The 17830-nt window shown below is 43.1% G+C and overlaps 2 protein-coding genes across 2 annotated transcripts; both read right to left on the bottom strand.

The window, feature by feature from the left end:
• Positions 1-1474: 1474 nt before the first annotated feature.
• LOC103699914 (dynamin-related protein 4C-like) lies at positions 1475-3730 on the bottom strand. The gene has a single exon (XM_039128987.1). It carries the CDS (start codon positions 3633-3635, stop codon positions 1653-1655), a length of 1983 nt encoding a protein of 660 aa, XP_038984915.1. The 5' UTR covers positions 3636-3730; the 3' UTR covers positions 1475-1652.
• Positions 3731-12040: 8310 nt separating this feature from the next.
• LOC103700217 (dynamin-related protein 4C) lies at positions 12041-14110 on the bottom strand. Its single transcript, XM_008782177.2, has one exon. The coding sequence runs from the start codon at positions 14108-14110 to the stop codon at positions 12137-12139; it is 1974 nt and encodes a 657-aa protein (XP_008780399.2). The 3' UTR covers positions 12041-12136.
• Positions 14111-17830: the final 3720 nt, after the last annotated feature.

The following is a 17830-nucleotide window of genomic DNA, read 5'->3' as shown; positions in this document are numbered from 1 at the left end:
GGCCGCGCCACATGGCAGCAGCCCCAGCAGCGGCGCCCCAGGCTCCGCCCAAGCAAATCCCATGTGCGTCAAGGCAAAACCGAAGGGGAAGCCTGCAGGCTTTCCCATAGCTATCCGGCGAGCAGATTCATGGGCGGCCAAGATGCATCCGGCTGCCAAACCGAAGGCCAGCAGCAAGTCAAGTCAAGGATCCGCGTGAAGGGGCAACAAGCACAAAAGCACACTATCAGCCCAACAGCAGGGAGCATTCAAACCGGCGCAAGCACCAACTTGAAGACCTTCCTTAGAAGGTTGGAATCCAAATTCAAACCGAAGCCGGCCAAGCAACTCATGAAGCACATGGCCGAATGCATTTGAATTCAAATTCAAATGAAGTCGGCCAATCCTTTTTTGAATTCCGAAGGCATGAAGCCAATAAGGCACTAGGCCTATAAGTAGAGGCCCTTAAGGCCGAAGGAGGCATCTTTCATCATATTTCATTTTGACTTAGAGTCTTGTAAAGGGTTTCATCCCTTAGGTCCCTTAGGGGTCATTCGGCCGAAAGACTTGGGCTAAGGAGGAGCATATCACTCCCCTTAGATTGTTCTTAGGATAGGGCAAGGACACTTCCCGTCCCTTGGCCAACCATTCCATGTATTCGTTGTCCTCTTGGAATTGAATCTCAGTTTGTTTTCCCCACATCATCGATTCATTTCCTTCGCCATTTCCCTTGTGTGGACTATGCATTGGTGAAGGCCAAAGACAACAAGAAGAGCCACGTTACCCACAAGTCGGTCCCAAGCAACAAGGCAACCGAGCCACATCAAATCGGAGGATTGGGCCGGGGATCGGGACCGCAAGTCCCCGGGTACCCAACAGCCGGGCCAGGCACGGCCCATTTAGTCCGTGGCCCAGGCCCGGCCCGATGCCCATCACTATTGCCATCTGGCCACAGGCGAAAAAGGGATTGGAATAATAAAATAAATAAGTAGATGGTGGATTAAACCATCTCCTGGCCGGAAGGGTGGACCTTCCCTCTCTGTCCCTTTCCGATGGTTTTTCTGCTGCTATCGTCGAGTGACTCCCAAGAAACCGGGTCGGCGTAAGCAGGCGCAAAGACAGGGTGAGACTTGGGCGCAACAGGCGGCGGAGTCGACCTTTTCGTTGGCTAAGGTGAAGCATGATGCAACAAGATATCTTGCTTCAGCTAGCTTACCTTTGGATTCCATTCATCAGCTTATGGGCGAACGCGCTGGAAGCACTAGTAAGGCTTTAAGAGATGCATCTTTTATCCAGAGATTGGCTTGCGAGGGACTTCACATATGCTTTTTGGCTACTTGCATATATTCATTCATATTGGCATGGCTTTCTTAGCCCATCCTTGTTCAAGGAACGGAGACACATAACAGCCTCTAGATTCCCACCAAGTACTTGAAACATATGTCTACCATGCGACGTTAAAACATATGTCAAAAGAAAAGTTACTACTCAGCAGTGATCAAACGCCGATAGTAAGCTAAATTTTATATTTTACTCATCAAACCATCACTGACAGATACATAGCAAGTATTAAAGACCAGAGCAAGGGAAAGACACGAAAAGGTGACTCCAAATATCAAACGCCCCCACCAAGTACCGACCATCAGAAGCAAAAAAAAAGAGGAAAAGGAACGTCAGTTAACGGTGGTCACTACACGATCCATGATCTCTGCCACGACCTCCTTGGATTCCTTCATCAGCTCAATACTCTTCCGGAGTCGTTCACGCTTCGCTGCAGTTGCTGGAGATTCTTCAAGCATCCTCTCCAAGCCGGTCATTCGTGGCCCCACCAGATCGTCCACAATTTCCTTCTCCATATGTCTCTCCACCAAGCAATTTACGCTGTATATGATGTGCAGGGCCAGGGAATCCACAAGCCGAAGCACCACGATCTTCCAATACGCTAGGATTCTCATTCTCATGTCGAACGCCTGCTCCGCCATGGCCGCGTACTGTCTCAGATGCCCAACTTCTACGACTCCAAGACCTTTCAATTCAATGCTGTTTGGCCCATAGTAATTCTCGATGGCTGCTATGAAGCCATCGCGACCGTCCATCAGCTCCGTCCATTTTTTCATGTAGTCTGGAGAGGAAGTGTAGTCGGCTACCATTTCCATCTCGATGGCCTCACTCATAAAATGGCAAGACTGGTTTCTCATAATCCCTACCAGATTCTGTGCTGCCCTTCGAACCATAGGTTGAATCTGGGGATAGTTCTCGGAGTGGTGCAGCAGCACCCTGATCACAACCTCCTCAATGTAGGCCCAAACCTTCCGAACAAACTCACCGGGAGCGTGAGATATATCCCTCACCTTCCTCCTGAGGAGGTTGAGGAAAGCGTGCCGAGGTAGGAAATTGGGGAGTCCATTAATCCCCTTAGCCTCCTCCAGAACAGCAATCTCTTCCATCAGAAATCTTTCGTCGGCGCTCGGGCAATCGGAGGGCAGCTCCTTAAAGAATTTGGCGAGCATCTCGGCCATCCGAGCAGTGGCATGCATGCTGGCATCATCGGGGAAGTCATCAAACTCCCCTCTGATGAGCAGTCTTCTCAGGGACTCCTTCGACGTGCTTAACATGTGGAGCAAAACCCTCGTGGCGTCCCCTATGCTGCGGAGATTTTCGGGCATTTCATCGAGCTCCGAGATGTGCTGGCTGAGCTTGTCGTTGATCTTCTTCACTATGTCGGGCAGGCTTTTTGCAATGCTGGCTGCCTGGATCTGCATCAGCCTCTGAGCCAGAACAGGGATCCCCACGATGGACTTGTCGATCCTCGAAAGAAGAGGGTGCCTCTTGAACAGGTTCCTCTCCTCGGCTCGGGCCTCCTCGTAGGACTCGTCACCGATGCGGTTGCGGACGCACACGTACCCGAGGCCTATGTTGACATCATCGGCGGTCACTTTCTCGAGCAATCCCTCGGGGGCCTTGTCGGCTTTGGTGACGACGGCCAGGGTCCGCTCGCCGGTCCGGTCGACGCTCTGCGACATCCGGATCGATTCGCAGGTCGGGAAGTCCACGGTGGCCGACAAAACATTCAGAATGATACTTGCTTTGGGGGCGATGTACTCCATGATTATGTTCGATATCTGCTCGTAGATGTTGTCGGGCTGCCCATGGACGGGGACACGGGTGATTCCGGGCAAGTCCACCATAGTGAGGTCGGGAACGCCTCTCTTCCTGACGACAAGAGTGAGCGGTGCGTTGGATATGCCTTTGCCGCTGCCGGCAATATCGTCGGTGGCTGAATTGATGGCGTCGGCGATGCCGTCTTCCGAGGTGTGGATGGCCTTGTCTTTGTACTCGAGCTGCAGCTGAGGCTGGGAAAGGGAAGGATCGTCTTGGAGGCGCATGATGAGAGGGACCCGGGTGCAGATTCCCTGGCCACGAGGGAGGCTGATGCCGGCGAGAGACTCGAGGACGCTGGATTTGCCGCTGGATTGGTCGCCGACGACGACGATGGTCGGGAGCTCGATGCCCTCCTGCATCACCTTGAGCTGGCGAAGGCGGTCAACGGCGTCGAGGATGGGGCGGATGTGGTCGTCGAAGGAAGAGGCGAGGGCAGTCGATTTCTTGGCTTCAGTTTTCACCATATCTCCTGCTATTTTGGTACAATTGGCCATCTCTTGTTACAGAGCGAACGCAGGACGAGAGGGAGAGTGGTCAAGACTGTGAAGGGAATAGCAAGGAGTCTGTTCTCTCCGTTGCAGACCAGTAGCCGGTTGGATGGGGAATGGAGGCATGGGGGATGGTTGGATATATATATATATATATATATATATATATATATATATATATATATATATATATATATATATATATAAGTGACTAGTATTTTGCACGAGGGTTGCACGTGCCCTGGTTATAGTGAAAGAGTGATGAAAAAAGCGGACTGGCGTTGCCAATGGGAAGGGAACTTTAAAAAGGGAGAAGAAAAATAAAAAAAGGTGAGGGAATCATAAATGAGACTGCTTTCCGAAAGAAATTTTAAAAACGAAAGAGAAGGATGTCCTCGTACCCGAAAAAGTATATAAAGAAAGAGACCGCTGACTCAAGTCTCCTGAAAAAGAACAAGACGGCCGACTTGGGAGGCAAGGAAGAAGCAGTGCCCTCGTACCCGAAAAAGTATATAAAGTAAGAGACCGCTGACTCAGGTCTCCTCAAAAAGTAGAAGACAGCCGACTTGGGAGGCAAGGAAGAAACAGTGCCCTCGTACCCGAAAAAGTATATAAAGGAAGAGACCGCTGACTCAGGTCTCCTCAAAAAGTAGGGCAAGGAAGAGAACTGAAGCTGTCTAATATGAATCACTTGTTTTAGCAAAAAAAAAAAAAAAAGAGAACTGAAGCTGTGCGGGAGCTAGGGCGGGTTGCTGAAGGTGATAGGTCTGACGTGGAGTATGGAGACTCGTCCGCTTCCAATGACACAGGGACATGCGACCCCGTCGATTCCTATAAACCTCATTTATCAAATGCGCATCTTAATGCATCAACACAGAAATCAGCAACCGCGATTGGCAGTGTATGCGGCCACCTGAGTTTGAGGAATATGTGAGGAAACCCACCAACCTGCAAACTTTTTAGACATTGCTTTATTCGGCTAACTTGCAGACGAAGCATAATGGTAAGCCAACCTGGAAGGTACCGGGAACCACTTAATTGTCGATGGACTAGCCCAGCTCAAGCGGTTCAAGCAACCAACTTGAAAAAAAAAAACTGAATTCTATCTCAAGTTTGAGGCCACGAAGCACAAAAGGGTCCAGACGCGAGATGCATGTATCTTCTCGGTCGGGCCAGGGTTTGATTTTTTTTTTTTATTTTTTCTTACGAAACAATTGAACCTGATCTGAGCCCGGCCCAGAAAGTATCTGGAATCAATCAAGACTTGGGCCTAGTGCCCATGGGCAGGTTTTACGCAGAGCGACCAGGGATAAACTTTAAAGCCAGATCTGTTCGGGCGAGGGCCAAGTAATTAATAGTGATCGAGGCAGATGCAACTCATATGAGTTGTTGAATGCATCTAATCATTAGTAATTAATATTTTCCCAAGCATCATGTCTGATGAGCATCAGGAAATACACTATATACTTTCTCATTCATAAAAGCTCCATGTTAATACTTCCATGTTTTGACCAGAATAGATGGCACTCATATTTGCTGAGCAGCACTTCTATTATCAGGAAATTATTCAGGCATGCAAGAGAGGAAGCTGACATTAGACTATACATTCCAATATTTTATAAAAAAAATATCTAATAATTTACTAGCAGCCCATCAATCAACCATCAAAATCTCATTCAGCTCTCTTGGATATTTAGCATCTCAAACAACGCCATGCAGAAAATATTATCAAAACATGACACCGGAAGAAGTTCTAAAGATTAGAAAACTTAAAAACTACACCACTAATAATGCCATATGTAAGAAAAAGATATATTGCAACACCCGAACAATTGGAAGAGCAAAAGAGATGCTATCAAGGTCAACTATGTCGGTATCGGGCACTATACCCAGTTGCCCAGCGGCATGAGTCGGTACAGACCCACGTCACGCTGTGCCAGGCCTGTACCGACTTAAGAGACCGTAGGAAAGAGAAAAAGAGAGGGAGCGAGAGGGGGAGGGAGGGAGGCCGGCAGAGGGTGGCGTAAACCGTGCTGGTGCAGGTGGCGGAGGTCGCAGTCGGACCCCTGTTTCGTTCGAAATAGCTGTTCGGCCGCTAAAATTTTTTGCGATTTTTAAATGAAGTCGGCAAATCGCGACCTCTGCCGCCTGCACCAGCGTCATCCACTACCGGCCTCCCTCCCTCCCCCGCTCGTTTTTTTTTCATCTCTTTTCTTCTCCTTCTCCTCCGGCTATGGCGTCTCGATTTTTTTGCCGAAATCGTCTCGGTGCGTTGTTGGTATAGCTCGGGACGCTCCGAAACGAACAGTTCGGGACAGTTCTGCCGACCTTAGATGCCATTATCCTCCATATTCTTTTGAAGACCACAAATGTCCATGAAGAAAATACCTGATGTATCTTAAATCAAGATACGCTATAACATATCAAACAAGATGGTATAAGACATATTGTACCTTACTAGTTCGCAACTATTATATGGTATGGAGGGCGTATCGATACTTGGTACTCTAACAGGCTTTTGTGACGTACCAATACGACAACTAGGTGGCACTAGTATGGGTCCGATCCCAAGACGATGTACCTTATTTTGTATTAAAGAAATTTAATGAGAGCCTGCTCAAAGATTGCTTCATCAGATCAGTTATTAAAAAATAGAAGATGGTTAAAATTCAATTAGCGTGGAGACATCAAATAGGAAACCCCTCTCAAGAACAACAGTTGAAACTTGAAACCATACAGTCGAAACATGGAAGACAGGCAAACATGATAACAGAGGATAGCCTAGAGGGAAAAAAATCAAAGCCATCAGTGCAAATTATTATGAAATTAGCTCATAGCTTCAATTCCCTTTATCCATTCTAAAAATTCCAGCAAGAAAATTTAAACGGCTTGTAAGATGCAACCAAGATAACAAATAAAGCTAGGTACTTTTACATGTCCCAGTGAAGATGCCAAGTGATGACAAATGGAGCAAAAAAAAAGTTAATTCTTAAAAGAAAATCAAGTGTCTGTTAATCTCTAATACATCTTAGAAAGTCCAATTGATAACGACCAAAACAACCTCTGCATATAATTGCATCAACCAAACAAATCATATAGATTCTTATCAGGTCATAGCTTTCTAACCATCTTGGAGTTTCCTACAAAAAAATATTTTTGTCATTTATATTTAGATAAAATGATTCAGCTGACTACTATAAGATATTACATGAAATATTAAACCAATATTGCATGTAATATTAAACCAATATTACATGAAAAAATGGCAACATATGCACGTTATACAATATTGTTCACAGATATACATAGAAATACAGGGCAATTATCCACATAAACATTATGCACATATAGTATACAATCACATACATAGATATGTGCAAATATACATGGCAACTGTACCCAGGGAGCTTTCCATCCGTCATCAACCATTTCCAAGCAATCAAATCCATCATCTTCCAGTTTATGCTTTCATTTATGTCAGTAACTTGTTGTGACCAACCACAAAACACCACAATCACCCACAGGCTAGAAACAGCTATCAATGCCAAAACAGCAACATAATTTCCTGTCATACAGATAATAACAATAGCTTGCACCATGCACTCCATTCTTATGTTGTCCGCTTGAACATTGTTCCCCTGCAATATACTCGCTAAGGGCGCCGGATTAAATACCATCCCTTGTGACCAGGCCGCATCACCCTTGAGAGCATAATTAGCCATAGAGTCAGCTGCCTGGTTAGCCTCACGTAACACACGAGAAGCATATATAGTTGTTGATCGATGAATGCACTCTGCAAGCTACATATAGATATGCATGGCTATGCACAGTGCCGGCCCGAGCCCTAGGCGATCGAGGCGGTCGCCTAGGGCCTCGGACCAAAGGAAGGCCTCCGCCTCCGGCCTCCGCCCAGCGAGCTCCTCCTCCAGGCTCCAGCGACCAGCGGGCAGCGACAGCGAGCCAGCGACCAGCGGGCAGCGAGCCAGCGACCAACGGTCCTCCGCAACCGGCATCCAGGCCAACGGCAACAAGCCCTAGCGTAGCCAACTAGCCCAAGCCCTAGCGTAGCCAACTAGGTAGCCCGTCTTCTCCATCCAACCATCCGCCTGGCACGCCACCGTCTTCTTGCTTCTTAAATCCCAAATAACCAAAGTGGACGGCGTCTTCTTCTTCATCCTTGAGTTCTTAAATCCCTAATCCTCAAGTCACTCAACAGTTCTTCCTCTTCCTTCCCGGCTTCCCGTTCCTCGAATCTCGATAAATCGGTTCTTGAGACTTGACGCCGGCGTCTCTTCTCCAGGTCTCCTTCTCGTTCTCGGCCCTCCGCGGCTCCGCAGTCCAGCTCCGCCCCTGTTTCCGTTCCGCGGCTCCGCCCCTATTTCAGGTGAGTTCTCCTTCTCCTTCTGGCTTCTCCAGCAGTCCAGCTCCGCCCCTGTTTCCGTTCCGCGGCTCCGCCCCTGTTTCCGCGGCTCCGCCCCTGTTTTCCGTTTTCCCCTTTGTTTCCGCGGCTCCGCCCCTGGGTGTCTGGCAGTCTGGGTCTGGCCGTCTGGGGAGTGGGGAACGGGGGATTTATTTTTTGGGCAGAATGTGCCGGCTGCCGGAACTGTGCCGGCAGCCCGGCACCCATTTCCACTTTACTATTTATATTTCAATGCTATCAAAATTTTTATTGTCGGATTCTTGAAAATAAATTTTATGTCTATTCTTAAAAATTGATAATAGTTTTTCATGTCTAGGGTCTCCATTAAAATTGAGTTCGGCACCGCTTGTTGGGATTTGAGTTCAGAGTTCGTCGTCGAGTCCGGCACCGCTTGTTGGGACTGGAGTTCGTCGTCGAGTCCGGCACCCCTTCTATTGGCATTTCGGGTTTTATCATTTTCAACTCTATTCTATTTTGATTTGTTTGTAGTGATTGTCTTAATTGTTTGGTTTGATAATATTATTTTTGGATTCAAATGTCTAATAGAAAATTTGAATGTGGGTATGAAAAACTCAAAAAGAAAAGAAAAATCGAAAAACTCATTCAATCTCAAAAAGGTGCTTTAGATAGATTTATTGTCACAAATAAACAAAACACTACATCAAGTTCAACTCAAAACGAAATAGAGTTAGAAGATGATATAAAAAGAACGGAACAAATTGAGATTGACAACCAAACAATATCTAGTGAAGAACACAATAAGAAATTAGATGAAGATAGGATAAATAAGGATAGTGTAGAATTTAATGAAACTAGTTCTATTTCTATAAATATATATGATCCTGGTCAATGGAAAAATATTGATACAAAGTTGAGAGATCTATTAGTAGAAAGAGGTCCAATTAGAGATTATGATCTTCATTTTCCTAGGGATGAAAATAATAGACACTTTTCTACTATACATTATATTCGTAAGTTACCTAATGGCGAAAAATATGATAGAAGATGGTTAGTGTATTCAAAGGATTTGGATAGGGTATATTGTTTTTGTTGTAAATTATTTGATTCAAAGTCTAGCACGAGTCAATTAGTCAATGAAGGAAGTAGGGATTGGAAAAATCTAGGTATCAAGCTTAAAAGTCATGAAACAACTAATGAGCATATCATTAGCATGAATAGGTGGATTGATATAGAAGTGAGATTGATAAAAAATAAGACAATTGATAAAAGTCTCCAAGAACAAATAAACCAAGAGAAGGATCATTGGAAAAAAGTTTTATTGAGAATTATTGCTGTTGTAAAAAATCTTGCAAAAAATAATTTAGCATTTCGAGGAAAGAATGAAAAGATCTATCAAAGCAATAACGGAAATTTTCTAAGTTTTATTGAAACGATTGCAGAATTTGATCCAGTAATGCAAGAACATGTTCGACGCATTCAACATGGTGAAATTCACAATCATTATTTAGGTCATAATATTCAAAATGAATTGATTCAAATATTAGCGTCTGAAATTAAAGCTATAATAATTAAAAAGATTAAAGAAGCAAAATACTTTTCTGTAATACTTGATTGCACTCCTGATGCAAGCCATCAGGAACAAATGACCCTAGTTTTAAGATGTGTAGATACTTCAACAAGTCCAGTAAAAGTAGAAGAATATTTTTTAGAATTTTTAGAAGTAGATGATACCTCTGGAAAGGGCCTTTTTAATGAACTTATAAATATAATAGAAAAACATAAACTTGAGGTTAATGATATAAGAGGACAAGGGTATGACAATGGATCTAATATGAAAGGAAAACATCAAGGTGTACAAAAAAGATTATTAGATATAAATCCTAGAGCATTTTACACACCATGTGGATGTCATAACTTGAATTTAGTATTATGTGATACTGCTAACTCATGTCCTAAGGCTATATCTTTTTTTGGAGTAATACAACGAATTTATACCTTATTTTCTTCTTCTACAAAACGATGGAAAATTTTACAAGATAATGTATCTACATTAACTCTTAAACCTTTATCACAAACACGTTGGGAAAGTCGTATTGAAAGTGTCAAAGCAATTAAACATCAAGCTCCTAAAATAAGAGATGCCTTAATTCAATTAGCGGAAACTAGTGAAGATCCTAAAATAAAGAGTGAAGCCATATGTTTAGCTACATATGAGATTGAAAATTTTGAATTCTTATTAGGCATGAATATTTGGTACGATATATTGTTTGCTGTTAACTCAGTTAGTAAGAATTTACAATCTGAAGACATGCATATTGATGTTGCTATAGATCAATTAAAATGTCTTCTTTCTTATTTAAAAAGTTATAGAGAAAATGGATTTATGAATGCTTTGAATTCATCTAAAGAAATTGCAAATGAAATGGAAATAGAAGATTTTATATGTAGTAGATCAAGCTATTTCTTCAATTCAAAGTAGGTTTGAACAATTCACCATATATGAAGATTTTTTTGGTTTTTTGTTTAATTTTAGAAAGTTAAAATCTTTGAATGAAGAGAATTTGAAAAGGTGTTATCTTAATCTTGAAAACTATTTAAAGCATGGTGAATATTCTGATATTGATGGTCTTGATCTATTTTCAGAGTTAAACGTTTTAAAAGAAATTTTACAAATAGAAACTTGTACCCCTATTGATACTTTAAGTTTTATTAAAAAAACAGATTCTTTTCCAAATGCATGCATTGCTTACAGAATATTGTTAACAATACCTGTAACAGTTGCTTCTGCTGAAAGAAGTTTTTCAAAATTAAAGTTGATAAAATCTTATTTGCGGTCAACTATGTCACAAGAAAGATTAAATGGATTAGCTATATTATCGATTGAAAATAGTATTTTAATGAATCTTGAGTACAAAAGTTTGATTAGCAATTTTGCATCTCAAAAAGCTAGACGGATTATTTTTAAATAAATTTTTAAAATATTTTGCACTTATTAAAATTTATTATTATTATTATTATTATTTAAAAAAAAGGCCTCTCTTAGAAAGTTCGCCTTAGGCCCCCAAATGCATTGAGCCGCCCCTGGCTATGCACAGTCATACACCATGCATTGTTATACCACTATATATATACGGTGATGTCATAATATTGTAACCTTAATTAGACATAGAACCCATCGTTTCTCCTTGCATTTTTTTCTGATGATGAAATTCACTTGTTTTGTCGACACATGTTTGTGGTCGCAACACTAGCTCCCATAGGAGCCATTCCTTGTTTGATCTTTTTACAAGATACTGCAAGCTTTCAAGTGAGGGTAACTTTAAACCTAGCTAGGAGAGAACTCCTTCCGTACAACTTGTCTTTATAGCATGACTAAAAGATAGGCAGCTCAAGAAACTTATATCGCATGGTAGTAGTGGGACTCGTGCGACATGAATATACGTGCATGGACTGCTTCATGCACATTCATTTGGTGCCCATCAGACCAAGCCCGGCCTAGACTTCTAAACCAAAATAAGTTTTAGCCTACACTTGAATTTATCAAAACTACTCAAATCAGGCCAGACACACGAAAAGAAGAAAAAATAAATGATAAATAAATTAATAAACAAAAAATGTATTTAGAAAAAAATGCCTTAAAATCCTAGCTGCTGCCACCGATTCCTCCCCCTTTTCATTCCGGTAACTTCTATTTTTTCAAAAGAAAAAACAAACAAATAAACTGGTGCCTAAACACCACTCAAAGGATCCTAATTAGGTTGGATCGATCCCATCCAGAATCGGGCCAGCTTTACTGTCCATGCAGACGGCCAACAGACAGTAGACTGATTTTTGTTTGGAAAGTAACCACTGGGCGATTGGTTCATATAATACAATTAATGGAAACATAACCTTTTCGAGTTTCAACGGGCAGACCAGGGATTTATGATGTTACAGTGTGATTAGGTCCAAATAATAGAGTTAACCAGCAATCATCAAAGAAAATTATTACCAACAGCAAGATTAAGCTTTTTCTTACTATTAAATGACTGATCACAGGCACAAAAAGAAAGACCAAGCAAAGCGGTGACTCCGAACAAAACAACCTGGGACAGCCATATGTCAAAACAAAACAAGATCAAAAAGCTTAATCGCCATAAGCGTCTATACGATCCATTATCTTGGCAACAACCTCCTTTGCTTCCTTCAGCAGGCCGATACTTTTCCCAAGTCGTTCGCGCTTCCCGGCAGTTGATGGAGATTCCTCCAGCATCCTTTCCAAGCCGGACATCCGTGGACCCACCAGTTCATCAACAAGTTCCATTTCCATCTCCTTCTCCACCAAGCAATTCACGCTGTATAGGATATGCAGGGCCAGGTTATCCACCAGTCGAAGCACCACGCTCCTCCAATATGCGGTGATCCTCATCCTCAAGTCGAACGCCTGCTCTGCCATGGCCACGTACTGCCTGAGATGGCTGACTTCAACCTCGTCGAAACCTTCCAGTGACAACTTTGTTGGCTTTGTAGGATCCTCGATGGCATTTATGAACTTATCATGGTTGTTCATCAGCTCAGTCCATGTCTTCATGTAATCTGCATTCGAAGTATAGTTGGCGACCATCTCCATCTCAATGCTCTCTTCCATCACCTGGTAGGATCGGTTCCTCATCTTCTCAACCAGATTCTCTGCTGCCCTTCTAGTCAAAGACTGTAGCTGGGGATAGTTCTCAGAGTGGTGCAACAGCACCCTAACCACAACATCCTCAATGTAAGCCCACATCTTTCGAATAAACTCACTTGGGATCTGAGAAATCTCCTTCACCTTCCTCCTGAGAAGAGTGCGGAAAGCAGAGCGAGGCAGAAAATTCGGAAGTCCATCAATTCCCTTAGCTTCTTCAAGAACGGCAATCTCCTCCATCAGAAACCTTTCATCAGCACTCGGGCACTTGGAAGGTAGCTCCTTGGAGTACTTAGACAGCATTTCCGACATCCTAGCGGTGGCATGCATGACCATATCATCAGGGAACTCATCAAACTCCCCTCTAATGAGTATTTTCCTCAGAGACTCCTTTGCCATGCTTATCATGTTCATGAATGCCCTCATGGCATCAGCCATGCTCGAGAGATTCCGGGGCATCTGCTTGAGCTCCAAAGCATTCCGACTAAGCTTCTCATTGATCTTTTTCACAATATCAGGCAGACATTTTGCAATGCTAGCTGCCTGGATCTGCATCAGCCTCTGAGCCAGAACAGGGATTCCCACAATGGACTTGTCGATCCTCGAAAGAAGAGGATGCGTTTCAAAGAGCCTCTTCTCCGCATCTCGGGCTTGCTCGTAGGACTCATCACCAACGCGGTTGCGGACGCAGACGTATCCGAGCCCTATGTTGACATCATCGGTGGTCACCTTCTCAAGCAACCCCTCGGGGGCCTTGTCAGCTTTCGTGACGACGGCCAGGGTCCTCTCTCCGGTCCGGTCCACTTGCTGCGACATTCGGATCGACTCGCAAGTCGGGAAGTCAACCGTAGCCGACAAAACGTTGAGGATGATGCTGTCCTTTGGAGCGATATACTCCATTATGATGCCAGATATCTGCTCGTAGATGTTGTCGGGCTGTCCATGGACCGGGACACGGGTGATCCCGGGCAAGTCCACCATGGTGAGGTCAGGGACACCTCTCTTCTTCACCACGAGAGTGAGGGGCGTATTCGAGATTCCCTTGCCATTGCCGGCAATCTCGGCGGTGGCTGAACTGATGGAGTTAGAGATGCCGGCCTCAGATGTGGGGATGATCTTGTCTTTGTACTCGAGCTGGAGTTGAGGCTTGGAAAGGGAAGGGTGGCCTTGGAGGCGCATGATAAGGGGGACCCGGGTGCAGATGCCCTGCCCGCGGGGGAGATTGATGCCGGCGAGGGACTCAAGGACGCTAGATTTGCCGCTCGACTGATCCCCGACGACGACGATGCTGGGGAGCTCGATGCCCTCCTGCATCACCTTGAGGTGGCGCAGGCGGTCGATGGTGTCGAGGAGGGGACGGATTCGGCTGTCGTAGGAGGCGGCTAGGGCGGTCGTGTTCTCAGCCTCAGCTTTCGCGATCCCTTCCTTTCTGTCGCCCATTTTGGTCAACAAAGGAAGGATTCTTTTCTCTCTTTTTTCGAGGAAAAAGTCAGAGAGAAAGGCGAGTGAGGATCGAGCAGGGAGATGACTCCGTATTGGTTATGGTGTACTCTCTGAAAGGGTTATACGGCTGCATTTATAGGGTGATGAGAGGGAGTTGGACGTTGGAGGGGAAACCGAGGGGTCTGGAATCTGGTCCGGCTTCTAATTAACTTTGCCCGCATTAATTAATCTTTGGGTTGGTTAATCTTATCTTGATGGCATGTGTGGGCAAAGCATGCGCTGGCGGCGTGACAAGCTCGTCTGTTGCACTATTCAATAGGAATACCCTATCCCTTTGAGCTTCCCAAGTGCGTAGGATATGATGCAATAAGAAATTAAGATGAAAATTTAATGCAGCAGCGCGAGTGCACGATACGGCGCACTCGCCATTGGATCAGGCAACGTGACACATTTTTCTATAATAGAGAAAATATTCTAAAACAAAGTCGAGGAGGGGAAATCTGAGAAATCGGCATCCCCGGGTTTTTTTTATAAAACACGACATTTTTCATCTTCCCAAATTTTCGATATGATAAAATATTTTTAAACTGCTTTTCACATAATAAAGTCAGATGTCCCTTTTTCTCATGTGGATAGATTTTGATCCAAATAGCCGTTCACCATTTACTCGTTTTCTTCATTTAATCGATTCATGGCGTTGGGTTAGGGTAGGAGAGCTTGGTGTATGCGAACTTCCAATGGACGTCAATGATCGCACAGTCGGCGAAGATGTCGCAATCCCTGCCGTTCGTCCATTTTCATCCGGAAGGAACAAAAAAGAAAGTCCGGTATTGGCGGTTTCTCCCCGGATAGGAATTTTTAAATGAGGACACCCGTCACTATCCATGCTCTCGCGGTGAGTGCATCGAGTGGTGCACCTGCGTAATAGCATCAAGTTTATTATCCCGGTATTATGGACCTTTTGGAACTGAGTAGAAAATTTTCTTTGGAAACCGAACAGAAGTTTTTTTTATTCAAATTTAAGTATAAGTGATATTTAAAATGGCTCATTCAAAATTTTCTAACATCTATTTGCTGATAGTATAAAAATGAGGAAGAACGAGATATAAAAGACACATTATTCGTGACTTTCTCGTGGTACGAGATGTTATGCATGAGGGACATTTCAATTCATTTGTGGAGATACTTCATTACTTTGAGTAGGTTTGTTTTGTTCTACGTGACTTGGGACAGTCTTTAATAGGGCCTAGCTGGGCTTCAGCAATTTGAGCCACAGAGTGAGCCCAGGTTTGCTAAGCACAATTAAGTTTGGGCCAAGTACGCCACCAATGCCCTGCTTGGAAGCCCAGCTATAGAAGGTTGCAATTGGTGCCCGTGAGGAGTGGCCTGAATGTAGGAATGGTAAAATATTAGGAGAGAGTATTCCCTACACAGCATGCACATCGCCAATCACAATCACTTATTTTTCTGAGCGCACATGTCTCAATGCTGTGATTGGTGGCATGCATGACCATGTGGTATAAAAAATAATTTCTTCTGAGGAATTTGGCTAAGAACAAGCCAAATTTTTCTTCGACAAGGCCAATCTTGAGCTACAGTTTGTCTAAGTACAAGCCAGGGTTTTCTTCAATATCAAGGTCTATCTCAAGCTATACCTACAGCATAAATCTACATTGGCATATAGCTAGAGCACTTGGTGCTGGCTTTGTTCCTCTATCTATGTACTTTAGGACAATAAGTCCTAATTCAATTTCCTAAAGAGAAATAACCAGATATAAGCTGCAACCTGATTTTCTTCAATGGATTACCGTACCTTTGGGGTGCAAACAAAGCTATTTATTCTATGCGTTAGTCTGTCAAGGAAAATCAAAAACAATAATTAGTCTATCTCAATAATAAGTTGAGAGAGAGAAGGGTCGGGAATTGAACTATGCTTGGAAGCTGAAGCTAAATCTCTCGAGACGAGACCGGCTAATGGGACCAGACCAACTGAAGGCCCAAACTAGGTCAAGCCATAACAAAATTGAGCCACAGAGCAAGCCCAGGTTTGCTCAACTTAAATCGTGTTTGGGCCGAGTACACCACCAAAGAACTTGATTGGATGACAAGTAGGGTCGTGTGGGTGTGGGTATAGTGGAAAAGGTGGACTTCAATGGTTGGTTCTCCAGAAATTTAAAATGACAAAAAATGAAAACGAAGCATTGGCGAGTTATTTAACTTATATTGGAACATGATGCAACAATCTCTTCTTCCCAGAGATGAAACCCTGCCTCCCCACTCTTCCTTTTAATATCTTTTTATAATTTACAATATTTGGATGGTATCACCATCAAATACTCCTTCCTTCCAATGTTATTGGGCTTCCTTAGCTTAATCGAAAGATGGACCATCGCATGGCTTCAACACAAAAAAATTTAGAACTCGTATGTTAGGACAAAAAGACCTAATTAAATTTCCTAAGGAGAAATAACTAGACATAAGTTACTACAAGATCATCTTCAATGGATTACAGTAGTTATTTTTCAAGGAAAATCAAAATCAGAGTGCATATTTAGTCCCATATTATTTATGTTCTAGAATTTAAATAACATCTTCTGGTTAGCCATTTTAAACGAGATTATAAGTTATTACAAGTAATATCAGAGTGGACTCAACTCATGGCTCATATTGTTTAACGGATATAACCCTTCTGGAGCTGACCCCATGTCCATCGCGGTATCTATGATTGGATCTGTAATAGTTGTGATTAGATTTATGATATTTGTGATTGGTTTGAATTTAGCTCATTAGCTTAATGAGAATGCCCAAACTTAAATGGGAAAAATATGTGAGGATTATTGTAGATGCATATTTAGTTTTATATTAGTTGTGCGCCGGAAAGATCTTAGTACTCATCTAGAGCCGAGAAATTCAAATAATACATTTCGGCTAATTATTTTAGATACGATCCTAGATTTTTGCACCTATCATTTTATATGTTAGTACAAGAAATAATTCTTTCTTAAATCATATAACGCACGACCCAACAAGTGGTTGTATAAGGAGTCCATTTAGGATTCCTCGGGTCAAATTAGTTGAAAATGGTTGGGCCTGCCCACGGTTGCATCCTATATATATATTTGTCATTTTTAATTATACAATCCTAAACCCAACAAAACTGAGACATGTTCCATTTTAACAATCCACCGATATGTAAAAAATAAAAATAAAAAGAAAAAAAATTGATCACTTCAACAATCCCAAGTGGCAAGTCCAATTTGCCTCAAGCCCAATTTTCGCAACCTTCAACGCTTACCAATTCTTCCCTCTTTTTTATGATTGCGATTTTTCTAGTCCCACCATCTTTATGTTATTTCCATACTAATAGACGTCATCAAAAGAAAAATTTAACAGGCTTCCCTCGTTTCATATATACCTCTATTTCTTTACACCTTTTGTGGTGGGTCGCCCCCGTTCGCTTTCGGCTGCTGTCGGTTCCTTGGATGCCTCGCGGAATTCTCCTGGAGAACCTCAGCCATGTCCAAGTCTACATAAAAATTATATTAAATCTTAAGGCAAATACACGGCAAAGATGTTTCTGACTTTGTATATCATTTGTCATATTTCTCTTTTGCTTCTTTTTTTATATATATTTCTCAGACCAAAAATAGAACACACTGCCATGATATCCTCCGGTCATTTAGATGGCATACCAAGCAAAGTTTTATGCAAGCATGT

Source organism: Phoenix dactylifera, chromosome 8 (assembly GCF_009389715.1).
Source record: "Phoenix dactylifera cultivar Barhee BC4 chromosome 8, palm_55x_up_171113_PBpolish2nd_filt_p, whole genome shotgun sequence".
Taxonomy (NCBI): Eukaryota; Viridiplantae; Streptophyta; class Magnoliopsida; order Arecales; family Arecaceae; genus Phoenix; species Phoenix dactylifera.
This window is presented reverse-complemented; position numbering and strand designations above follow the sequence as displayed.